The sequence below is a fragment of the Marmota flaviventris genome, chromosome 13 (assembly GCF_047511675.1).
Source record: "Marmota flaviventris isolate mMarFla1 chromosome 13, mMarFla1.hap1, whole genome shotgun sequence".
Lineage (NCBI taxonomy): Eukaryota > Metazoa > Chordata > Mammalia > Rodentia > Sciuridae > Marmota > Marmota flaviventris.
Window position 1 is genome coordinate 97,960,095 of NC_092510.1, and position 25,878 is coordinate 97,985,972.

General features: G+C 48.2%; 1 protein-coding gene across 5 annotated transcripts; it reads left to right on the forward strand.

Moving 5' to 3' along the window:
* Positions 1–1,442: 1,442 nt before the first annotated feature.
* Tbc1d13 (TBC1 domain family member 13) lies at positions 1,443–25,865 on the forward strand. Of its 5 annotated transcripts, XM_071601026.1 has the most exons (13): positions 1,443–1,576; positions 2,456–2,529; positions 4,672–4,712; positions 5,493–5,554; positions 5,707–5,806; positions 6,645–6,727; positions 10,222–10,381; positions 13,465–13,515; positions 13,609–13,675; positions 14,211–14,374; positions 15,536–15,696; positions 15,913–15,970; positions 25,718–25,865. In XM_071601026.1, exons 1-13 carry the CDS (start codon positions 1,554–1,556, stop codon positions 25,814–25,816), a joined length of 1,143 nt encoding a protein of 380 aa, XP_071457127.1. In that variant the 5' UTR covers positions 1,443–1,553; the 3' UTR covers positions 25,817–25,865. The 5 variants fall into 5 exon arrangements, with proteins under 5 accessions (XP_071457127.1, XP_071457126.1, XP_027799032.1 ...); XM_071601025.1 differs by having other exon boundaries at positions 1,445–1,576; positions 13,465–13,675; XM_027943231.2 differs by lacking the exon at positions 25,718–25,865 and adding an exon at positions 16,812–19,354 and having other exon boundaries at positions 1,448–1,576; positions 13,465–13,675.
* Positions 25,866–25,878: the final 13 nt, after the last annotated feature.

Here is a 25,878-nt window from a genome sequence, read left to right on the forward strand (position 1 = left end):
CTAGAACCAAATATATATATATATATATATATATATATATATATATATATATATATATAAAATTATACAGAGGAACTTAATCTTGTATGTTGCAGAAATATTTAGTACAGTTGGTTCTTCATATCTATAGGTTTTACATTGTGAATTCATCTAAACCTGGACCAGAAGTATTTGGAAAAACTGTGTGTTCTGAACATGTGGCAGACTTTTTTCTTGTCCTCATTCCTTAAAGAATATGGTACAGCAACTATTTACATAGTAGCTGCATTGTATTTGATATAAATAATCTAAAGATATTTTTTCCTTTTTTTTTGTACAGTGCTGGGGATTAAACCCAGGGCCTTGGGCATGCTAGGTATGTGCTCTACCACTGAGCTATACCCCCAACACTAAAGAGGATTTTAAGTATACAGAGAAATCTGGGTAGCTTATATGCAAATGCTTTGCCATTTTATATATCATCTCTATACTGAGAAATGATTGTATGGGGCCTAGCACACAGTGTGAGCAGAAATTTTTTGTGGAATGAGTGAATAAAGGAACAGATATTTATGTGCCTGGTCTATTGGGCGGTGAAATCGTAGTGTGTAGGTACATGAGAGCTAAAAGGAGTTTAGAAATTATATAGTTCAGTGTTAAAGTTTTTACCAATTTGTGAAGAAATTTTAAAAAAACGAGGACGTTTGTGAATCTTCACATGCCTGTGTAGAGAAAATCTTGCTAAGGCTGCCTGCCATCTTTTTTTTGAAAAAGATTTTTTAAAAATTGTTTTTCTTTCTTTCTTTTTTTCTTTTTAGTTGTAGGTGGACACAATATCTTTATTTTATTTATTTATTTTCATGTGGTGCTGTGGATCAAACCCAGTGCCTTTGCACTTGCTAGGTAAGCGCTCTACCTACCACTACAACCCCAGCCCCTTCGGGAAGGATTTCTGAAATCTTTCCCTTTTCGATTGTTCCTAATATGTGGTTCAATAACAGAAACTCTGCTATTCATGAAATCCCGCTATTCATGAAATCCCAAAGTCAAGGAAAACACTGAATCGTAGTCTTACTCCTCTTTCCTGTACTGATCAGTACCTGGTCTCTGAGCGCCACTGCTTATAGGACTGGATACTTAGTAAGGCAAACAGGGGGTCTGCCCAGATCAGCAGCATAGGCTGATGTCCAGGAAACAATCATGCAGTCGTTAAACTGTAAGGAAGAAGACAGGCTGACAGGTACTGCGTAGATAGAAACTGAGGCCCAGGCGAGCTCAAGGAACAGACCAGGGAGGCAGTCTGCGTTGGTGTCCTCGCTTCTGTCCGCAAGGTCCAGGGGGCGGGGAGCTGGGCCGAGGGCTCCGGGCGCCCTCTCCTGGCGGAACGGCGAAGTGAGGCACGTGACCGGCGGGGCGGGGCCAGCGGGACCGGGCTGAGCGGAACGCTCGCGACTGTGGCTCAGTTTCCGGCCGGAGGCTCTCACCCAGCGCCCCGCGTCCCTGGGGGGCGGCGGCGGCGGCGGCGGCGGCGGCTGAGGCTGCGGAGGCAGCTGGGGGGTCCAGAAGTCAACACCATGTCTAGTCTGCACAAGAGCCGGTAAGAGGCCACTGGGGGGCCGACTGGGCCGGCCGCTCCTGGCCGAGCCGCCCTTTCTGCCCCGCGAGCGGCTCGGCGTGTGTGCGGCTAGGAATCGGGGTCCCGGGGCAGAGGGTCTCGGGCGCCCACTTTTTAACCTCATTGCCCGTGGGCCGGAGGAGACGCGCCGCGCAGTCGCCGGGTTGCCCCCCTGCACCCTTCTCTCCTCCCCCCTGGACGCCTTCACCTGGGTCTTCTTCATCCAGATCTCACATCCTGCGCCCCTTCCCCCTTTCTAGCCCTCTGCCCCAGTACTTGGTTCTCCAAATGCGCCCTGTCCCTCTTGTCCTTTTCTTGCTAGAAATACTAGGAAACCCTGATTCTGCCGTCTATCTTCTCCTCTAGGCAGAATTCTGAAGCACTGGCTAAATTTTGCTCACTCTTCAGTTTTCCTCCTGGACTTTTTAAACCTTTTGTCCTTGCCTGAGGGCAGGCTCAGAGATCTTGTAATGGTTGTGTTTTTGAGCGTGAAGAACTCCGGGCAGATTGCACAGGTCCGTTGTCTGCAGATCAGGTTACTCCGGGTTCCTAGAGTTGGTTGAATTCAGGTAGTGGCCTTGCTGTGGACGGGGCCTGGTCATCAGGAAGTGCCCAGCAAATGCCACTTCACTAAACATTAGAAAGTGCTTACTTAATTTCGTGGTGCTTTTTTGATAAGCTCTAGAGAAGAATATCTCTCAAGTCTCTTCACTGGCATTCTGTTTCTGGGGTCAGAGGAAGAAGTGGTTTATAGCTTGGAGACTGGTCAGTGTAAGGAAACTGTGGGCTGCAGGCTTGGTGACTAAGTCAGCACCTTGGGGTTTGAGTGTGCTAAATTTGCCTCCTTCTATCCCCTTCTAGGATTGCAGATTTTCAGGATGTCCTGAAGGAGCCTTCAATTGCATTGGAAAAGCTGCGCGAACTCAGTTTTAGTGGTAAGCGGCAACCCTGCACTTTCAGTCCTTCTCTACAACAGTCTTATGGCTAAAGTGGAGGGGAAGGCATCCAAAGCCACATCTGGTCAGTTCTGGCCTGACTCTTGGGGCCTTCTACAGATTGTGTAGCAGTGTCCTCATCTCAAAAGAAGTTACCCAGGGGACTGGTAGCTACAATTAAGCCTTAGATAGGGAGGCCTATGTTCCTGGGAGTCACTGGAGAGAATTGAATGGAAGGATGAAGTCTGGTGTGGTGGCTCACGCCTATAGTCCCAGTGACTTAGGAGGCTGAGGCAGGAGGATCACAATTTCAAGACCAGCCTCCCTAACTTAGCAAGGCCCTAGACAACTTGGTGAGACCCTGTCTCAAGATAAAAAATAAAAAGGGCTGGGGATGTAGCTCAGTGATAAATCACCCATGGGTTAAATCACTAGAACCATAAATAAATAAGAAATGGGAGGATGAGAGTGGGGAAATTTTTGAACCTTAGTTTGGCTTTTCCTCACTCCTCAGATGGCTTCTGTGGTTGGGAATTTGGTTAGCTATAAGGTGGTTCCAGGTTCTCAGGCTTAGGATCAAAGCTGACTAAGGAGACAGTGAACTTTGGTTAATGGTAAAATTCCAGCCTTGGTACAGTAACAGGAGGTAAAACTTGGCTATGTTTGACTTTGCCCTCTCCAGCATGGTTAATCTTTCAGCATAGAGATCACCTGCTTTTTCCCACCTTTGAAAATATCCCATGGTCTTCATATAGATTGTCATTGTCCTGTCCCTGTAAATTTTTTAAAATTATTTTTTAGACATTGATGGACTTTTATTTTATTCATATATTTGTATGTGGTGCTGAGAATTGAACCCAGTGCCTCACACATGCTAGGCAAGTGCTTACCACTGAGCCACAACCCCAGCCCTGTCCCTGTAAATTTGACAGCAAGAAGTATATGCTCATGTCGATTCAGAATCTATAGGGCATTTGCTCATGTTCACAGTATCAGGGAAACCATCACAACATCTGCTCTTGTGAGGTTTCTGACACCATTACAGGAGCAGTTGGTCTTTCTGCAATGGGACTTAGGCACCAAAGGGGAGGCAGTCTTGGTGATGGTAAAGAGTTTGGGTTCTAGAGTCAGACCTGTGTTCAGGTCCTTGATTGCTGTGTCTTTCCAGATAAGTTTCTTAATCAGTAAGATAAGAATGAGTCAGGTGTAGTAATGCATACTTGTAATCCTAGCTACTCAGAAAGCTGAGGCAGGAGGATCCTAAGTTTGAGACCAGCCTCAGTAACCTCTCAAAATTAAAAATACAAAGGACTGGGGGGATAGCTCAATGGTAAAGTGCCCCAGGTTCAATCCCCAGTACTGGGGAGGTGCGGGGAGAAAGAGGATGATGATGCTAATCTTTCTTCCTTTCTGGGGGTATAATAAGTGTTACATGAAATGATGTCTGTAAAGTACAAAGTACCTGGCCCCATAGCTTAGTTTGTGTTCCACAAGTGCTTATTGAATACCTTCTGTGTGACAGGCCCTTCTCTAGGCACTGAGAATAATAAACAAATGTGGTTCTTGTCTTTCTGAGGCTTCCCAGTAGTAGGAGTTACATACACTAAAATATACAAAGTAGCCAGGTGTGGTGATGCATGCCTGTTTACAGGAGGCTCACAAGTTTGAGGTCACCCTGGGCAACTTAAAGAGATTTTGTCTCAAAATAAAAAGTGAAAAGACTGGGGGTGTAACTTATTGGTAAAGTACCCCTGGGTTCAATTTCTAATATCAGAACTAAAAAACAAATTACATAATTTCAGTTGTGATGGATGCTATGAAGAAGTCACAGAGCCATTGTTGTTTATATATAACGATTTGACTGGGTAGAGTTAGTGCTTGGTAATGGCTCCCCTGAGGAAGAAAGATCAAGGATGAGAAGGTGTCTTCCTTAAAAGAGCATCCCAGACAGGGATCTCTGGGCTGAGGGCTGGGGCCATGGACAGAAACTGGAGAGTGAGCGTTCAGCTTAGTGATCTTGTGGACATGATTCTTGAAGAAGTACTTCTTGCCCACTCTGTTCCCTGCCAACTGGCTCCAAGGTGGATGGCTGGGGGGTCTGGGAATCTGGCCTGGGGTGACCTTTGCCTGCTGTGTCCACAGGCATCCCCTGTGAGGGCGGACTGCGGTGCCTCTGCTGGAAGGTGGGTGTGCCTGGGGTGGGGCTACTGCTCTACTCAGAGTCCCTGGGTTCCTGCATGGGCTATCCCCACCCTTGGCCCCTTCCTCCTATTCTGCACCTTTCCTTGCTTGTCTGAGGAAGCTTTTCTGGGAAGTTCTGGGTTTCCTGTCCTTGGCATCTCCTCCAGCATCGCCTTGGGGAAGATCCACTTTGTAATGCCAGTAAAGGCCCTTTCTTCTGGCACATATGGCACAGCCAAAGTGGTGCTTACTGGGACAAAACAAAGGCTGTATTGTGCCTGAAACTGTTAGCAGACATGTTGGTGGAAGCTCAGTATCCTGGTTTCCAGCCCCTTTGAGCACCTTGTTTTATTATGATTTGGAAGAATCAATGTGAGGAAAAGCAGAGGAAAAGGTACTTAGGGGTAAAGGAGGAGGAGGCAGTGGGGAGGAAAGGGAGGCTCAGGTCTGCGTTCCTGGGTAGTCATCTGATCTGCTCTGGGCTTTGTGAAGACTTTGTTTTGGGGGCTGGGGATATAGCTCAGTTGGTAGAGTGCTTGCCTTGTGTGTACAAGGCACTGGGTTCCATCCCCATACCACCAAAAAAGAAAAAAAAAAAAAAAAACCTTTCTTTTTTTGTGTGGTGCTGGGGATGGAACCCAAGGCATCGCACATGCTAGGAAGTGCTCTGCCACTGAGCCACTTCCCCAGCCCATTCATGAGGCCTTTTTTGAGGCTCATCTGCTTCTATCTGCTGTTCAGGCTTGGGACAGGGGTCCTCAGAGCTGTGCCCCTCTTTGCAGATCTTGTTGAACTACCTCCCCCTGGAGAGAGCCGCATGGACTTCCATCCTGGCCAAGCAGAGGTAGGACCCATGAAAGGGTAACGACACTAGGGCTTTTGATCAGAGAGGACTAGCGTTGCCAAGATTGTCCTGCCTCCTCTACTGCTTCTCTGGTCTGGGTTCCCTGGCCAAGACCTTCAGGAGTCATCCCTCTCTCCTCTTTTCTCCTGCAGGGAGCTATATTCTCAGTTCCTGAGGGAAATGATCATACAGCCTGGCATTGCCAAGGCCAACATGGGTGTATCCAGGGAGGATGTGACCTTTGAGGACCATGTGAGTATAGGGGTTGGCAACAGGGACTGAGGCTGTTTAATGGGGTGGGGAGGGGATTTGGAGCCATGAAGATCTTCCTTGTCAGAGGATAAATGCAGCCTGGCCTGGGTCCCCTCTGGCCTTGCCAATTCCTCCTCTCTGCATTGTGTTGCCAGCCTGACAGGTATTGTCTCTCCCTGCCCAACCAAATGGCCTGGCCTAGTCAGTAACATAGACAAGAACCAGTATCCCAAGAGTGCTGTTGGTGCAGCCCTGCGCCCGTTGGTGCAGCCCTGCGCCCGTTGGTGCAGCTCAGCCCTCATTCCGATTCTTTGAGGAGGGTCCTGTGATTGCTTGGTTGAAGGAAGCAGAGCAGGGCAGAAGTGAGGGTAAGCTGCGTGTCTGGCCTGGAGGAAGCTCCGTTCTCCAATACTGAGCTGCTTCCTGGGTGCTTCACAGTGCAGAAAGTGCAGATGGCCTGGTCTTGGGCCTATCCTCCAAGGGAGGGAGTTGATAGCTCAGAGGAGTAAATGAAATTCAAAGAAGCCTAATGATCCAACATTCATTCATTCATTCAACCATGCAGCAGACCTTTAGGAGCACCTGTTGAATGCAGAGTTCTGCAACTGGGGTGGTGGACAGAAATAACAGTCTCTGCCAAGCAGAGATGACCACAGGTTCACTGGCAGCTGTGCAGTTTGAACATGGTCTGAGGCCTGTGCTCTGTCCTCTTAGTGGTCCTCAGGCTGCTGCCTGGCCACAACTGAGGCTGTGGAGGATTGTGAGGCCACTGCTCAGGTCTCCAGGCTGGGACCTCCCTGACTGGGCCTTGGACAGAGCAGCTGCTTGTCTCCCACAGCCCCTCAACCCCAGCCCCGACAGCCGGTGGAACACATACTTCAAAGACAACGAGGTACTGCTGCAGATCGACAAAGATGTCCGGTAAGAGGCATGTAGTGGCTGGCAGCTGGCTTAGCAGCCTTCCAAGGGTTTCTTTTGTTCTGTGCTTTCCCTTTTTTTTTTTTTGTAGTATGGGGATTGAGTCCAGAGAAACTCAACCACTGAGCTATACCCCTAGCTCTTTTTATTTTTTATTTTGAGACAGGGTCTCACTGAGTTGCTGAGTCTAGACTTTACCTTGCAGTTCTTCTGCCTTAGTCTCCTGAGTGGCTTGAATCACTGGTGTGTGCCACCACACCCAGGCCTTTCCTTGTCCACCCATGCCCTCAGGGTGGGTGTTTGAGGAGCTGCTGGCGTACTTTCCTAAGGGTGGGTCCAGGCTGTGGGCACAAGGGGGTGGGCATCTGTGCCTACATGCACTGGCTCTCCTTATCCATGCCTGGTTTCATTTGTACCCAGGTGTTTGGGGATTCATCATTCATTCCATAATTATTGAGCCCTTTCTGAGGGTCAGGCTCAGGGTTATACTCAGGATTGAGCACTGAATAAATAGGCAGACACAGCTCCTGTTCATAGAAGGAGCTTTGAAACTAGAGGGGAAGATGTCCAGGCAGACTTTTCACCAATTAGATGGTACGTGCCATTAGCACCTGTGAGTGCTCTGAGGGAGAAGCTGGAGGCCTGGGGCTTTGGGGAAGCCTTGTCTGAGAGAGCAGTGTTCCAGCAGAGATTCAGGGAGTGGGGACCTCGGGGAGAGAGTGTGAGAGAGGCCATTGTAGGCTGAAGCTTCCTGGGAGGGCCTTGAGAGCCCATGGAGCTGGGCACATCTGAGGAGCCATGCCAAGGCTATTGTGGGAGGCAGGGACAACCTCAGAGTTGGTCCCAAGGTCACGGGGTAGTTGTGGTACGGAGGTTTTAAGCAAGGGAATGACAAGTTCAGGCATGTATTTTTAAAAAATTGTGAGCTACAATGGTTTGCATTTTTCACTTGATGAAGAAACGTGGGAAGGCTCTCTCTGCTATGCTCTTGGGCTGGGGAGTCTGGCAGTGTGTGGAATCTCCCGGGAGGCTAGGGGAGGGGTGGAAGGGAGGTTTGTCTTGGAGCAGTAGGGTGGTCAAGCACTCTGGAGTCTCTTTGTCTGGTTTCCATTACAGCTTTGCTGATTGTTACTTGGTGACCTTGAGCAAGTGATTTAGGCTCTCTGAACATTACTTATCTGTGAAGGAGTGAGATGGATTAGGTTCAGAACATTGGGGGGGGCTGGGGATGTGGCTCAAGCGGTAGCGCGCTCACCTGGCATGCGTGCGGCCCGGGTTCGATCCTCAGCACCACATACAAAACAAAAATGTTGTGTCCGCCAACTAAAAAATTATTAAAAAATTCTCTCTCTCTCTCTCTCTTTAAAAAAAAAAAAAAGAACATTGAGGGGGCCTGGGAGCACCACAGATAAATAAGAGTGTTATGCTGGTCTTAGCACAGCTGAGAGAGTCCCTTAGAAACATCAGATCAGCCATTTGAGAAGGTCCCAGGAGCCTGTTCCCTTCACAGTAGCCTGCCTGAGTCCTCTCCTGGTGTTCTGTCCCTGGTCAGACATGACAATCTCTGTCCTGCACAGTGACCCTTCAGTATTTCCAAAGAACAGCCTTGGATCCCCTCATTAGTCTATTCTGACACAGGCTAGGTGTGCCTTCCTTCAGTGCCTGTGTGAGTAGGGGTTAGGGGTAAAAAAGACAGCAGGGGTCTTCCAGTTTCTGAGAGGAGGCAGATGTTCAACAGATACATCATTGCAAACACTGTGAATGCTGTGAAGGAAGGGGGAAAAAAAAACAACGGTGCTCTTGAGAGAGTAAGAGGGGCCCTTATTTTAGAGGAGGTGATTCAGCATAAGACTGGAAGGAAGAGGAAGGACAGGAGGCCCAGAGCTGTTGGAAGAACCTCCTGGGCTGAGGGACAGCTTGTAAGAATGGCCCACGGCTTGGGAAGAAGGTTGTGGTGGGGTGAAGTCAGGAGGAAAGGTCCTGCTTCTGTCACCCTTGGTGATACCCCTCTGAGCAAGGTGGCTGCAGAGAAAGGGTCTCTTGTCTTTGTTCTTAGGCTGACAATACTGTACCCTCAGGTGTTCTAATGGCCAGGTTAAGAGCTGCATTTTGTGGTTCTGGGGGAGGAACAGGGGTTCTGCTCACACTGTGGGTAATTGTAGTATGTTGTTCCATGTTTCTCGAAAGCAGATTTGTAATGTAGCATGCATAAGAAGTCTGAAAAAGTCAGACACAGTGGTGCACATGTCTAGTAATCCCAGCTACTCGGGGGACTAAGGCAAGAAGATAACAAATTTGAGGCCAGCCTCTTGTCTAAAATAAAATTTGAAAAAGCTGGGGATGTAGCTCAATGGTTGAGCACCCGGTTCAATCTCCAGTACTGTAAAAAAGAGAAAAGTTAGGTTGTATGACCATAAAGACACTTAAAAAAAAAAAAAAAATATATATATATATATATATATATATATATCTCGGGGCTGGGGATATAGCTCAGTTTGTAGAGTGCTTGTCTCACATGCACAAGGCTCTGGGTTCAATCCACAGTGCAATACATACACACACACACACACACAAAGGTGTTATGTGTCTGTAAAAAGGTTATATGTATCTTTTTACAAATACATACAAAAATGGGTATATGAACATGTGTAGTGGACTTGCTTTTTTTAATATTTATTTTATAGTTGTAGTTGGACACAGTACCTTTATTTCACTCATTTATTTTTTACGTGGTGCTGAGGATTGAACCCAGGGTCTCGCGTGTGCGAGAAGAGCACTCTACTGCTGAGCCACAACCCCAGCCCCAAACTTGCTTTTTAAAAAAAACTTGCTTTTTAGATAAAATGTTATAATTTTATAGCAAACAAAATTGAGGTCAGGCACAGTGGCACATGCCTATAATCCCAGCAACTCAGGAGGCTGAGGCAGGAGGATCACAAATTCTAGGCCAGCTTCAGCAACTTAGTGAAGCCCTAGGTAACTTAGTGAGACCCTGTCTCAAAATAAAAAGTAAAAAGGGCTGAGGATGTGGCTCAGTCCCTCTGGGTTCAGTCTCCAGTATCAAAACAATAGCAACAAAAAATGTCCTGGGAATGCTGGGCCCCTGGCAGCAGGTTCTATTGGAATGGCCACAGGAGCAGCATGCTCTCCTGTTCCTTCTATTTTTTTTTAAATTTATTTTTTTAAAAATATTTATTTTTTAGTTGTAGTTGGATACAATATCTTTAATTAATTTACTTATTTTTATGTGGTGCTGAGGATCCAACTCAGGGCCATGGTAAGCGAGTGCTCTACCGCTGAGCCACAACCCTAGCCCCCACTCTTTTTTCTTTATTTAAAAATTTTTTTTTTCTGTAGTTCTAGATGGACAGAATGCCTTTATTTTATTTGTTTATTTTTATGTGGTGCTGAGGATCGAACCCAGTGCCTCATGCATGCTAGGCAAGCATTCTGCCACTGAGCCACAACCCCAGCCCTCTCCTGTTCCCTCTTGACAGGAGGTTGTGCCCAGACATATCCTTCTTCCAGAGGGCCACTGAATACCCCTGTCTCCTCATCCTGGACCCTCAAAATGAGTTTGAGACCCTTCGTAAGCGGGTGGAACAGACAACACTGAAATCCCAGACAGTGGCCCGGAACCGGAGTGGGGTCACAAATGTGAGTACTCACTGGGGCTCCCAAACTCCTCTGACATCCTTTCCCTTCCTGTTTCCCTTGGGCCACTAGCCACAGTCATTGGGCCCATGACCATCTGCCCTGATAGTCACCTAAAGTAACCTTGGTCCTGCCAGACCCACTTCTGGGTGCTTTCTGAAGCTTAGTTTTCTCCAAAAACTGGCTCGTTGCATATGAACTGGGCTTCTGGCTGGCAGTGAAGGGTCTGATGCCAATGATCAGACCCCGTTTCTAGTCTTAGGTGGAGAGGACTGACAGTAGTCACAGATGTGAGAAAGTGTGACAGGAGCAGGGCTGGGGTGGTGGGAGCTGATTAGGGCTGGTGTCAAGAGAAGCCTTCTCTGAGGAAGTGACTTTTAAGCTGAGGCTGGAAAGATGAAGGAGAAAGTGTTCAGGTGGACAGGAGGGCTTGTGTTCAAGGAGAGAGCATGGTGTTCAAGGAATGGCGGGGTCCTGTGTGGCTAGAGGCAGAGTGAGGCGAGAGAAGGTGCTGGAGGATGCAGGAAAGGTCAGGGTGGCGATGCCACACAGGGTCTTGGTTTAGGGGCTGGGAGCCCTGCAGCATGCTGAACAGGAGGTGAGCAAGAGGTCTGCTTTGGTGACGGATAGCTGTGGGTGCTGAGAGGCTGCCTGGGAGCTGTCTGCTGTCATCCCAGCAAGAGTGGAAGGGGCTGGGCTGGGCTGGGCTGGGCTGGGCTGGGCAGGGATAGATCTCAGAGACTCAGGAGACCAAATTAACAGAATTTATACTGAAACAGCCATGCTGAGGTTTGAACCCCAGAATCTGACAGATTGTGGTCACTGAGAAGCTGCTTGTAGCTAAACAAGTGCATTGCCTCTTCCTCCAGTTATAGTCATGCTTCAGTACTCAGAGCTGTGGCTTTTCTCCAAAACCTGTCATTGTCCTCCATCAGTAGAAAAACCCTCCTTTGGGGGCTGGAGTTGTGGCTTAGTGATAAAGCGCTTGCCTAGCATGTGTGAGGCACTGGGTTTGATCCTCAGCACCACATAAAATAAATAAATAAAAATTAAAGTTTAAAAAAATCCTTCTCTGTAACCTTAACCAGCTAAAAATGGTTACAACCATAGAAGCTTGTGTTCCCCTAGGGACTGATTTTGATAGAAGAACTGATGGGCGAGGCCAGAGCCAGGTGATCCAGGTTCCACGTGCCTATGATAGGGTTGGGATCTGGCAGAATTTTGTGAGGGGCCAGAGGCTTGATTAAGTCCCCATGTGACTCAGTTTGTAAGCAGCCCCCTTGCTTGGCTGCTGATTTCCTGGCTGAAGGGACATGCTCCAGTCACTCCTTTCACTGTCATAAGCAGGGTTTGAGAGCTGAGCCTTAAATATTTTAACTTTTGGACCTGGTCCTGGTGGCAGAGCTCCTTCCTCCTATAGCTTCATCCCTAGGCCTCTGGCTGGGCATGAGAGTTAAAGTTGACCAGCTGTGTGACTCTGGCCAAATGATTCCAGGCTCTTGTTCAGGGCATCTCTTTCCTGTTCCCCAGACTGGACATAGTCATTTCTGCCCTGCCTGGCTGGGGGATTGCCAGGAAGGTGCAACAAGGTCATGGCAGTGCCAATTCTTGGAAAGCTGGGGAGCACTGAGCATCCTCAAGACGCAGCCTGTCCTGGAGGCCTGGCCTGTAGAGAGTGAGCCAGTATAAGGTCAAGTCTCAGGAGCACCGCTTAATGGGAGACATTTGATGAGTGGTTGAAGATTTCTGAGCCTCAGTTTCCTCATGTTGAAAATGATGTTGAAGGAAGATTCTAGTCAATAAGGAGATGAAATGGAGGAAGAACATATAGCACTGTCTGGCACAGAGAAGACTGAGTGAGTGTTACCGAGGTGTGCAGCCTGCGTGTATGTGCATACCTATGTGTGTGGATAGTGGACACAGGAGTTTCATATGCCTGGATCACTGTGCTTCCTGGTGGCTTCATGTATGGGCTCTGCCTGGGTTCTCTCCTGTAGGCCCCACCCTGGAGCTTCTGACTGAGCAGGTGCAGGGCAGAGCCTGGGCATCACAAATTCTCTAGGGATCCTGGGTTGGGGACCCCGGGTCTCTGGCATGAGTCTTTAGTGGGATCATCCTTCTGTCTTCCAACCTTTCCTGTTGAAGATTTGCAGACATGCAGAGGTGTTGAATAGAGGGTGTGATGCATGCCTGTGTGCTTCCCGAGCACAGCAGTACTTGGCCTTTCCTCATGTTGCTTTACCTGTGTGTGCATTCTAGAAAGAGCTGCAGGAACCTGACCCATACTGCAGATGTCTCAGCAGGCCTCCCAAGGAAAAGGGCCTCCTCCTACCTACTGCTAGAGGGTTCATTCCAAAGTCTCACTGATACCCAGTCCACTTGCAGTTGAGAGCAACCCGGTGTCCTCTGTTGTGTCTGGAGTAATTCTATTCTATTCCAAACCAGGATCCCAAGAAAGACTTATGCCTTGTATTATTACTGATCATCATTTTTGCAGTACTGTGGATGAAACCCAGAGTGTCGTGCATGCGGGGCGCGTGCTGCATCACCAAGCTCCACAGCACCAAGCTCCACCCGCTGCTCCTTGCCTTGGGATGTTTTGTTTCTTTAGTCCCATGACTTGGAACAGCTCCGCCCACCCCCACCAGCTTACTCTTTGAAGAGTCTTGGCCAGTCATCTATTTTTGATGTATATGTATTTAAAGTTAAAATGTAACTTATGTGACGTTAATGCACAAATTTTAAATACACAATCAGATTTCTTTTTTATGGTTCCTTTTGTGTAACTACCAATTGATCAAGATGTAGAAGGTCCCCATCGTCCAGCAAGTTCCTCCTTGTTCCTTTCCCGTCAGTACCCCTCACCTCAGAGGTAACTGCTTCTCTGGTGCTTAGCACCAAAAATTAGATTTTAACCCAAGTGTTTTGTAGAACGTCTCATATTCTGGTCTTGCCTGCTTGATCCTTGTGGTGGTGTTTGATCCGTTCTTCCAATGGCCTATCTTTCCCATGAGCTGGAAATAAAATATGGGCCAAATGGCAAACCTTATCCTGCTTAGCTGACCCCTCCCTCCTCTTCTCCCCAGATGAGCTCCCCCCACAAGAACTCTGTGCCGCCATCCCTGGATGAGTACGAGGTGCTGCCCAATGGCTGTGAGGCCCACTGGGAGGTGGTGGAGCGCATTCTGTTCATCTATGCCAAGCTCAACCCTGGCATCGCTTACGTGCAGGGCATGAATGAGATTGTGGGGCCCCTCTACTACACCTTTGCCACGGATCCCAACAGCGAATGGAAAGGTAGACTGACTCTTGGCTGCCCACATCCTATTGCTGGCTCCCTAGAAAAGGGACCAAGGCAAGCCAGGCCAATGGGCCAGAGCAGGCTGAGAAGCCATGTCCCCGCTTGGGCCTCCATTCTCCGTCTGTCAAATGAAGGGTTGGCTGGGATCATCTTTAGGAGCCTTTCCAGCTCTGCCTTCTAGAATATTGATGTTTACTGACATCTTGACACTTATAACTTAATTTCTGGTTAAGAAAATAAGAGATGGAATGTATATGTGGAAAGATGAATGGTAAGATTTAAATGATGATTTGAATACTGTCATCAGGAGGGCATGTAATAAATTGCTGAATGGACAGTATTGCCAGAAGATGTGAGAAGAAAGTGGTAATGTTCTTAGGTGGGGCGGACAGTGTCCAAGGACAGAGGAAGGACTCATCCCAACCATGGCGAGGCTTAGAGGTTGGGGTGATGTCCTGGGATGAGAGATTACTTTGACCTTGAGAGCACCTCTCTCCCCACACACCTGCTCACACCCTGCGTCTCTCCCAGAGCATGCTGAGGCAGACACCTTCTTCTGTTTCACCAACCTCATGGCCGAGATCCGGGACAACTTCATCAAGAGCCTGGATGATTCGCAGTGTGGTATCACCTACAAGATGGAAAAGGTGTACTCCACCTTGAAGGATAAAGATGTGGAACTCTATCTAAAACTGGTGAGGTCCCCCTGGATCACACAGGCCAGGGAAGACAGGTGGAAAGGGGTGGAGGTTCCTGAGTGCCCTGGCCCCAGGTGAGGTCTGGCTTGAGTCTGGGGGTTGAAAGTGGCTGTTGCTGCTGCTGCTGGGGAACAGTGGCCCACATGCTTGGGATGCTGGCCTCCGTCCTGGGGGTGCTGGCCCATATGCTAGGGAATGCTGACCCACATCCTGAGACAGGTGGAGGAGGCCAGGCCCAGATAGTAGGAGCCTGGCAGGCTGGGAGGGAGGGGGAGTTGAGAACAGTGCCCTGGGTGCCAGGCACAGTGCACTGAGGTAGTGAGGTCTGAGTGAGTTAGAAAGCATTAACTTCATTTAAAAAAAAAAAAAAACTATGATGGCGTGACCTGTTTATTTCAAAAAGCAGTTCAGAAAACAGAAGATATATTTATATGTAAATGAAATAGTTTTGTGAAAAAAATATAATACAGATTGCCATTTTTGCTATTTAACAGCAAGCTTTTTTTCAGTTAATAATATTCTCTGGGGCACAGCTGTAATCCCTTCTAAATGGGAAGGCTGAGGCAGGGGGCTTCAAGTTCAAGGCTAGCCTTGGCAACTTAGATCCTGTCTCAAAATAAAAAGGGATATGACTCCGTAATGTGTCCCTGGGCTCCATACTCAATACCAAAATAATAATAATATTATTCATTGTGGCTGATGAGAGGGTTCATCTCTCAAAGGGAGTAAGTGCCTTATGTTGTTGTGTGGACTACATGTGCATACTCTTTGAAGAGTCTTGGCCAGGCTTGTGCTAAGTGTGCAGTGGTGGTCGCTGTGTGTGGCCACAGTCCAGGGTGATAATTTGCACAGTGTTTTAAAAGACTTGGAGCCATCACTTATACGTCTGAGAGCTTAGAGAAGTTGATGTTTCTGGATTCTCTTGGAAAATTAGAAGATCTATCAACATTGGTGGGCGGCAAGAAGCAGCTGCACCTAACAGCAAGGTTCCCTAGGCAACTCAGCGTCCCTCCCCTGCTGCCCCTGGCACCCAGCCCGCTGCGTCCTTAACCTGGAGACCTGGCCTGCTGCCCCCTGGAGTTCACCCCCTAGGCTCATGCTAGTATGCGGCAGTCAGCCAACACGGATGCGTGTCTCAACCCACCGCTGTCTCCCCAGCAAGAGCAGAATATCAAGCCCCAGTTCTTTGCCTTCCGCTGGCTGACGCTGCTGCTGTCCCAGGAGTTCTTGCTGCCTGATGTCATCCGTATCTGGGACTCCCTCTTTGCTGATGACAACCGCTTTGACTTCCTTCTCCTCGTCTGCTGTGCCATGCTCATGTGAGTGTGGCCATGACCTGGCCAGTTCCTGGGAATAGACAGAGGGGAGGCCTCTGCCTGGAGGGTGGGCAGGGGCTGCCCTCTCATGACCAGAGCAAGCCTCTTGGTGAGCACCAAGTCAGATGCTGTGGGTGGTGAGGGAGAGGCGGGAGGCTCAGGCTGGGCTTGTGTTTGGGCTGCCCAGGGACCAGAACCTTGGCTACTTGTTTTCCTTAGACTGATCCGGGAGCAGTTGCTGGAAGGTGACTTCACCATCAACATGCGGCTCCTGCAGGTAATGCAAGTTGGAAGGGAGCCTGGTCTCAGCCATGAGGCAGGCACTTGCGAAGTACCCATGCAGTGCTGGTTGCCATGCAGGCAGGGATCAGGGACAGGAGAGTGTGGTGGTGGGTCAGGGTCCAGACTCCTGAGTCATAGTCCCTGCCCAGCACTGACCTCAAGTGTGGTGTGGCCCTTAAACTAATGACTTGGCCTCTAAACCACATGTTCTCCATAAATTAGTCACACCTGGAATGCAGCGGGTGCCCAGCACATGGCTCAGACCTGGTGACATGCGGAGCATGGTGGTTAAGGATGTGGGCTTGAGGGCCATACAGCTTTTGGTTCACATTTTGTTTTGCTGTGTCTTCATTTGACCTGAGACAAGTGACAACCTCCCTAGGCTTCAGTGTCTTTGCCAGTGCCTGGCCTAGGTTTGGTTTTCAATAATGTCCTTAACTAGATCTGTAAAGCCGGCAGGATCACAACAGCTCTGTTGCTGCTGAAGGGACTCAGAGCTGATGCCCACACAGCCAGCAGCCCAGCCCCAGCCCACTCAGTGCGAGTGAAACTCGGGGTTCCGTGTCAGGAGGTGGGAGAGGGGAGATTGGACAGTCCTGTCCTGAGGAACGGCTGTGAGACCCTTTGGGTTGTCATGACTGGCTTGGTTAAATTCATGGGTGTAGCCTTGGCAACAAGCAGAACTTTGGGCAGGATGCACAGGGTGTCTGGTCTTCTGTGGTCCCTGCCCTTGAGGTCCATAGCATGGTGACAGGTCCCAGTGGGAAGGGTATGGGTGTGGCCAAGGTGGCAGGGGCAGCTCTTCAGGGGCACATTGTTGCCTTTCCCATGTCCAGGATTACCCCATCACAGATGTCTGCCAGATCCTACAGAAAGCCAAGGAACTCCAAGACTCAAAGTAGCCTGACAGCAAGAGGCCCAGATTAGGGAGAACAGCCACGTGTCCTCTGTCCTCTGGCTCCTGGGATGTGCAGCGTCCTGAGGGGAAGCAGCAGGTCTTCTGGCCTGCTCTCACAACCCAGGCTGCTCCCACGTGGGTGCACTGTGCTGTGCTCCTTCCCGGCCACCAAGCCCTGGTACCTTCTTTGCTCTTCAGCTCTGGGACCCTCTGCCCAAGCTGCTGAGCAGGAATGGAGCTCCTGAACTTGTTTCTCTGTTGGGGACACAGGATCCTGGCAAGGGACCCTCCCTGCCTCTGCTCTGTTGCTCTCCATCCTTTCTTGCTTCCAGTTTCCTCCTGGGTGCTGGTTGGGGAGGTGCTTGGCAAATGGGCCAGAAACCACTTCTGGGGTTGGTGCTTAGGCTTCTCTGAGAGGAAAGTGACACCAGAGAAGCTAAGCAACTGCCAGGCTAGGGCCACCCCTTGTCTCCCACTGAGCGTGTGTGTCTCCTCACAGCCGCCAGTGGTGTATGTGTCCCAGAATTCCCCAGGTGTCCTGCCTCTGTGTGCACATGCATTTGGAGGTGGGGAGGGTGTCTTGGAGCCCCTCCAGGTCTCCCTGCTTCCCCTTCTCTGTTTCTTTCCTCCCTCTGCTTTGTTCCTAGAGGTGTGTGTGATACTCTGTTCCTCTCCCATTACTGTTTCTCTGCCCTTTTCCTTGGGGTGCCTTATCCTGAGCCTCTCCCCACCTCCACTCCATGAAACCTGGAGACAGAATGAGGAGTCCGGCTCAGCAAGGCCCCTGATGGTCAACCTTGGCCTTGGTCATCCCCCAACCTGAGGCTCCCAGTTCCCCCTGACTGGGAAGGAGTCCACAGTGCCTCGCTGGAGGGATCTGATCCTGCTCTCCAGAACAGAAATCTTAGAAACCAAAAGTAGCTGAGAAATGGTGGCCCATGTTTTCTCTTGCCCCTGTTTTCTACCCAGGAATGGAGGCGGGAGAGGGAGCCCAGGTGTTTGCAAGAAGTTCCCCCAAAGGTCCTCCTGTCTCAAAGGAAAAGGACATTAAGGTGGCTGTGAACAGGGGTTGGCATCCAAGTGCTTCAGAAATGTTGTCATCCTCTTGACTTCCAGCCAGGTCCCAACCCAGGGGTGTACACAAGTCCCATAAAGGGCATTTGGGACCCGATGAAGCCTCCCTGGGTCCTGGTGTAGCTGGACATATAGATTGGATCCTGTCAGTGTCAGGGGGCCATGTCTGCACCTTGGTGTGTCCTCCACACACCAAGGGAGGTGCTGGCCCTCCCCCTCTAGTCACCTGCTTGGGATGTTCCCAGGACTTGGGGCAGGGGTATCCTGAGCAGGAGCCACTGACTGCTCCCAGTTCTGCAAGGAGTGGGTTGTGTTCTGACCACATCCCTTCCCAGCTTTTGAGAAGGGCAGGTGGTCTGGATCTGGAAGGCTGGGCAGAGCAAGGGTCCTCACCCTCTCCCCAGACTGGCCAGGAGCTGGCCCAAGCAGCCCCCAAAGCTTTGCTGAGTCTGGCAGGCAGGGCCTCCTGCTGCCCTGAGGCCACTCTGTGGGCCCAGGGTCTCCTCCCCAAGTTTTTGCCTCGGGGGCTGCCAGGGCTGCTGCACTTGCGTCTTTGCCGCCTTCTCTCCCGTCACAGTCCTGGATATTCTTTCCTATTTATTCTGATTCCTGGCTATTTATTGCAGGTTGGCAAGTGCTTTGGGGTGGGGTGGGGGCTGGGAAGATAGGAGTCGGAAGCCTAGTCTTTTTGTTTCTCAAGGTCAACATTGACATCCTCCTCTGCTTCTGGGTCCTTCTGGATTTCCAGCAGGTCCTGGCTGGGATGGCTGTGAACTGGAGCTGAGTGTAGGGAAACCAGATAGCTGGTGTCCATGCCAGATTCAGAAACCCCGGAAATGGGGCAGAGACATACTCTTGCCAGCCTGGCCACCCTTCACCCAGAACTTGTCAGCTTTAGTTCCACCCCAGCTTTGCCCCCATCACAACTTGAGGCTTGGGCCACTGCCTGGGACCCAGCAGACACTGCCCAGGACACCCGATGCATTCCCTCCTACTTGTCCCTGGCTTCCTTCCTGGGACCATACTACTTGAATCACTGCGTCTGATTTTCCTCAGTGGGAAAGCTGAGTCCAGTGCCCTCCTTGTCCTTCAGATGAAGGTCAAGAGCCCAGAGACATGTCTTGGTTAAGCTGAACTCCCCAGTGGGATTCTGTCTGAGGAAGGGACCTACCCTTGATGCCTCCTCTCCAGATTCTCAAGGGAGACCCAGAGTCAGAGTGCCTGAGGCTTCTACTGGGAAGCTGCCCCAGGACCTTGGTCACTACAGCTTAAGCTGTGAGTGCAGAAGGTCTCAGTCCAGAGGGTCAGAGTGGTAATCTGGTTTTTTTTTTTTTTTTCATGTGTTTTGTTCTTTGAATCAGTGCTGTTGATGATGAGTTGTCTTTAATAAATCATGTGTTCTTTACAGTGGGCATTGGTGCTTGATGGGTTGACACCTCTGAGACACTGGAACAAGGGAAAAAGTAGGGGCAGGGATGGAGTCATAGTCTCTTAGAGCAGTCTAAGGAAAAGGCCAGGAAGTCCTTGTTGGGAGAGCCTGTTCAGTTCTTCTAATCCCACTACAGTGATCTGTAGCTGGGGGAGGGGGGAATGTGAATGTAGGAAGACAGTGCTACATAATTACATAGCAAGTTGGATTTTAAAACACTGGGCACAATGGCACACACCTGTAATGCCAGTGACTTGGGAGACTCGAGACAGGAGGATTGCAAGTTTAAGGCCAGCTTTAGCAATTTAGCTAGGCCCTGTCTGAAAATAGCTTGGTGGTCGAATGTTCCTGGGTTCAGTCCCCAGCACTGCAAAACACAAACGTACACATGCACACTTAGGTAATTTCATTAGATGCAGAAAAAATGTATTACAAAATTCAATATTTTTTTCATGATTAAAAACTTGACAGATGAGGCATAATAGGAATATACTCAATTGGATAAAAGCGATAGATGAGAAACCCCCAGCTAACATCCTACTCAGTGGCAAGAAGTTGAAAACTTCCTCTTAAGACCAGGAACAAGACAAGGATGCTCATTCTTGCCACTTGTATTCAAATAGAACTGGAATTCCTAGGCAGAGCAGTTAGGCAAGAGAAAGAAGTCATCCAGATAGGAAAGATTTAAAATTTTCTTTGGACAATATGATCTTGTATGTAGAAAATCCTAAAGACTTCACCAAAACAGTGTGAAAAAAATAAGAAAATGCAGTAAAGTTGCACGATACAAAGTCAACGCAGTCTGGGGTGTAGCTCAGGGTAAAGCTGCTGCTTAGTACGCACAGGGCCTCAGGTTCAGCCCCCATTGCAAAAACCAAACAGGTCAGTAGCATTTTTTAATTTTCTATATTTTTTTGGAACTGGGAGTTGAACCCAAGGATGCTTTACCACTGACCCACACCCCCCAGTTCTTTTTATTTTGAGTTAGCCACTCACTAAGTTGCCTAGGCTGGCCTCAAACATGTGATCCTCCTGCCTCAGCTTTTCAAGTTGCTGGATCACATGTGCACTGCCCTGTCTGGCTAATCAACATTTCTATACATTAACAAACAAAAAAGAAAATAGTTGGTATGCCACAAAATTTCAAGTACTTCCAGAATAAATGTTTTGCTTTAAAGTGCTGGCGATGGAACCCAGAGACTCTCGAATGCTAGGCAAGAAGAGCTCTACCACTGGGCTACACCCCAATCCCAGGAATAAATTTAACCAGGGAAATGAAAAATCTGTGCATTGAATATTATAAAACTTTGAAAGAAATTGAAGAACATAAATAAATGGAAAGATCTCAAGTTATGGATTGGAAGAATTATTTGTTAAAATGTTCACATTATCTAAAGCAACGTACAGATTCAGTGCAATCCTGTCAAAATTTCAACGTGATTTTTCACAAGCAAAATAATTTTTATTTTTTGGGGTGCTGGGGATTGAACCCAGGGAGGCTTTACCACTGATGTAAATCCCCAGCCCTTACTTTTTTTAAATTTTTGAATCAGGGTGTGGCTACATTGCTGAGGCTGATATGGAATGCTCATTTCTCCTGCCTCAGCCTCCCTAGTTTCCAGGATCACTGGCATATGCCATTACACCTGCTGCCAATCCTAAAATGTGTATGCAATCAATCACAAAAAATCCCAGATAACCAAAGCAATCTTTTTTTTTAAGAGAGAGAGAGGATTTTTTATTTAATATTTATTTTTTAGTTTTCGGTGGACACAACATCTTTGTATGTGGTGCTGGGATCGAACCCGGGCCGCACGCAAGCCAGGCGAGCGCGCTACCGCTTGAGCCACATCCCCAGCCCAACCAAGGTACTCTTGAACAAAAGGAAAACTGGAGGGGCTGGGGATGTAGCTCAGTGGTAGAGAGCTTGCCTACCATGTATGAGGCCCTGGCTTTGCCCTCTTAACAGGAAAAAAAAAAAAAAAAGTGCTGTGGGTATCACACTACCTGACTTCAAAATATAGAAATATCAACCAAGAGCTGGGCATGGTGGCGCATGACTATAACCCCATAGAGGCAGAAGCAAGAGGCCGCCAGTTCAAAGCCAGCCTCAGCAATTTAGAGAGGCTCTAAGCAACTCAGTGAGACACTGTCTCTAAATAAAATACAAAATAGGGCTGGGGATATGGCTCAGTGGTCAAGTGCCCCTGAGTTCAATCCTTGGTTCCCGCCCCGCCTCCCAATATCAACCAAGAGAATAGAAAGCCCAGAAATACACATTTATAGTCAATTGATTTTTAAATTTGTCTTTTGAGACTGAACCCAGGGACAATTTACTGCTGAGAGAGGGCCTAAATTGCTGAGGCTGGCCTCAAACTTGCAGTTCTCTCACCTCATGCTCCTGAGCCCCTGGGATTACAGGCATCTGCCACTGTGCCTAGCTGTTGAGAGCCACAGCCGAAGGGGCCTCAGCAAACTTCCAGCTGCCAGCAATCCAGCTGCCGGCTGATGATTGGCTCACAGCGGCCCCAGCAACATCTAGCTGATTGGCTCCTGGGCCCCAGCAACATCTAGCTGATTGGCTCCTCTGCGGTGATGCTCATTGGACTGTTTCCCTGCCCTTTCAGACCACGGAGCTGCTCATTGGGGGACTTTTTGGCTCTGCCCACGTGACCCAGCCAATCAGCCTCAAGAGCAGGAGGATTGTGGGAGGTGGAGAGAAGCTTGTGGGGGGAGAGACAGGCTTGTGGAAAGCCTGTGGTGGCAGTTGAGGCTCTGAGGGGTTTTTCCTGAGAGGCTGTTTGTTTGGCGTGTTTGGTTCTAAAAATAAAGTTAGTTTCTTTTGACAAGTGGCTCCTGATTGTGCCCAGCCAGACTGCGGCATCTGGTGGCTCGCACGGGGAGCGACTGAGGGTAAGTGAACTGCTCGCCCCTGAGGGCAGGGCGAGAGGATGGGTAGCCATTTTAAGATTCTTCTTTTGTTATTTTGTTTCACTTTTGTTTTAAGTTGCCTGTCCCTGGAGATGAGTGAGACGGAAGAAAAACCGCTCACATCTGAGGAAAAACTATTTACGTCTGAGGAACAGATAGGGAGAAAGGACGGATGCACATGTCAGGAGGATAGAAAGGCTATAATGACTTTTTGTTGTTCCCTTTTTATTTCATTCTGTCTCGGTTTTGTTTGGCGTCATCTTGTTGGGTTGTATTATAGTAGAAATACGGGATCAGAAATTAGTAAAAAACAAACTGAAAGAGTGTTAAGTAAATTGTTAGAGGAAGGAGGCATCCCAGTAAAATCAAGAGCAGTCAGGGCATACGTTGATACAATACAAAAATGTAGCCCATGGCTTTTTAAGGAGGAGTTGTTAAATATATCACAATGGAACCATCATGGTGAAGATTTAAAAAGAATAGAAAAGAAAAGCCCAGGGACTCTGCCAGTTGGCACATTGCCATTGTGGACGTTCGTATCTTGTTTGCTTAGTCCAAAGCCTTCAGTTCAGACAATGGTAGAGGAAGGAGAAGACATAATGATTCAAGTAAAAGAGAAGGTCTCTCAAGTTAGTCAGACAGAGGAAAAGATTCAAGTAAAAAAGAAGGTCTCTCAAGTTAGTCAGACAGAGGAAAAGATTCAAGTAAAAGAGAAGGCCTCTCAAGTTAGTCAGACAGAGAAAGAAAGTGTAAAACAGAAAAAGCCATCAGGGGGAAAGTTACAACAGGAGATTGCTACTAACACCTTTCTATCACCAGAGGGTGTAAGTGTCCAACCAACAGCACCACCTCTACAGGAGACTGCTACTAACACCTTTCTATCACCAGAGGACGTAAGTGTCCAACGAACAAGGCCACCTCCATATGCTGGGAGGTCCCCAACCCCCGCAGTTGATAGTTGGGATCCTGAAACAAGATCTCAAATATTAACATGCCCTGTATTTGAGGCAGGAGGGCAGCGATTTTACCAAGTTTTAAATTTCAAAACAGTGAAGCAGCTAAAAGAGGCTGTAACAACCTATGGTCCTCAAGCACCCTTCACTGTAAGCTTGGTCGAATCCATTAACAACTTGAACATGACGCCAGCAGATTGGGCTAATATGTGTAAAGCTGTGCTAAATGGAGGACAATACCTGTTATGGAAGGTTGCCAATGAGGAATTTTGCAAGGAGACGGCTAGGCGAAATGCAGCAGCTGGTTATCCTCAGAGAAATCTAGATATGTTGTTAGGAAAGGGACCTTATGAGGATCAGCAGCAACAAATTGCATATGATCCTGGTGTATACGCACAAATTGCTGCAGATGCAATTAAGGCATGGAAGACTTTACAAGGACATGGAGGTTTACAAGGTCAATTATCTAAGGTAATACAAGGAACTATACAGCCATATGTATTGGATCATCTTCCCGTAAATTTATGGGGACGAGATGTCCTAGATCAATTAGGTTTGACATTAACAAATAACATCAACCAAATTGCACCCACTATTATGACTAGACAAGGTTTTAGGAAAGGAAAAAGATTAGAAAAACAAGAACAAGGTATAGCAGCACCAATACAAATAGATCAAGGAACAGACAGACATGGGTTGGATTTTCTGAAAGGGCAGGGAAACAGTCCAATGAGCATCACCGCAGAGGAGCCAATCAGCTAGATGTTGCTGGGGCCCAGGAGCCAATCAGCTAGATGTTGCTGGGGCCGCTGTGAGCCAATCATCAGCCGGCAGCTGGATTGCTGGCAGCTGGAAGTTTGCTGAGGCCCCTTCGGCTGTGGCTCTCAACATCTCCCCCTTGGTGAAGACATCCCAGTGCCGGTGAAGACAATGTAAATTGTTAAGAAAATTGTTTTCTTTTAGTGCCTTCTGTAATGTTACATAATTTTTTCTTTAGCCATTATTGCCAGAATTCCTATCTTCATCCCAGTGCTGGTGAAGTCAAAGATAAAACCAATCTACACCTTCTACAATAGCCATCACTGAACTGCTTGCAGAACTTGCCTGGACACATTGTGAGCTCACCTGTATGCATTTTGAACTATCTGTTGGTGCAGCGACTTGTGGTAGTGTTGGGGTATTTTTGCTGATGATGTCACCGGTGGTACAATTTTTCAAAGGAGCCCTCAATTGGCTTAATGTCATGGCATTTTGCATCCTCCTCTACTAGTGATGGTCTAAAATTTGGGGGCCAACAGAGGTGAGGCAAAGAACCTCACCCCCCCCCACTGGTGCAAAGGCCTATCCACAAGTATAGCTGTATGCTGGACCGGTAGTCAGTGACGGGTATGATCCAATTGCAGTGGTACCAACCTAAGACAGGAGGCTGACGCCTAGAGGTCAGTTCATCCGATGACGGGTAAGGACCATATGTTGAATTGGACTGCCTAACAGGCACGGTCCCTAAGCCACATGCTTGTTGTTTAAACAGAGAGGGGGAGATGTTGAGAGCCACAGCCGAAGGGGCCTCAGCAAACTTCCAGCTGCCAGCAATCCAGCTGCCGGCTGATGATTGGCTCACAGCGGCCCCAGCAACATCTAGCTGATTGGCTCCTGGGCCCCAGCAACATCTAGCTGATTGGCTCCTCTGCGGTGATGCTCATTGGACTGTTTCCCTGCCCTTTCAGACCACGGAGCTGCTCATTGGGGGACTTTTTGGCTCTGCCCACGTGACCCAGCCAATCAGCCTCAAGAGCAGGAGGATTGTGGGAGGTGGAGAGAAGCTTGTGGGGGGAGAGACAGGCTTGTGGAAAGCCTGTGGTGGCAGTTGAGGCTCTGAGGGGTTTTTCCTGAGAGGCTGTTTGTTTGGCGTGTTTGGTTCTAAAAATAAAGTTAGTTTCTTTTGACAAGTGGCTCCTGATTGTGCCCAGCCAGACTGCGGCACCTAGCTTTTTTTTTTTTTTAATTTTTTGAAAGACAAGGTCTAAGACACCCAGGCTGGCCTTCAATTTCCCATCCACCTGAGCATCCTGAGTAGCTGGGATTACAGGCATCACCATGCCTGGTGGAGGAATAAGTTTTTTTCTGAAATCAATTATTGCACAGTATGGTGACTGTGGTTAATAATGTGTATTTTAAAATTGCTAAGAGTTATTTTAAATGTTTTCATCACAAAAGTAAGCATTTGAGATGATGGATATGTTAATCATTCCACATTGCATACATATATTAAAATCACATTATACCTTGTAATATATACAATTATATTTTAACAAGTTACAGAAAACTTGGAAATTCAAAAGGAGGTAATAAGACATGCCCTGCCCCTATCCTACAATCTAGAGAAAATACCTGAAACATATAGATTTTTATTGCATGTAATTTTTATTTCATAATGTTGCAGTAATTCACTTGCAGGTCAGCATGGGAAAAGAAAGAAGAAGCAGAGCAAGCAAAGCAGCAGCAGAAAAAAAAAGTCCTTTATTGTGTACAAGCAATCTTTTTATAGTATTGTGAACAAAGAAGGCAGCCTTCCAACATCAATAATTAAACATAGCATACAGAAGTTTTACTTTCTA

What these genes read in the sequence shown, in the direction of transcription:
- Tbc1d13 (XM_071601025.1), top strand. Translation starts at nt 1,554, where the DNA reads ATGTCTAGTCTGCACAAGAGCCG. An exon ending in GCGCGAACTCAGTTTTAGTG is followed by an intron (nt 2,530 to 4,671) that starts GTAAGCGGCAAC and finishes CTGTGTCCACAG; the next exon opens with GCATCCCCTGTGAGGGCGGA. An exon ending in TCCATCCTGGCCAAGCAGAG is followed by an intron (nt 5,555 to 5,706) that starts GTAGGACCCATG and finishes TTTCTCCTGCAG; the next exon opens with GGAGCTATATTCTCAGTTCC.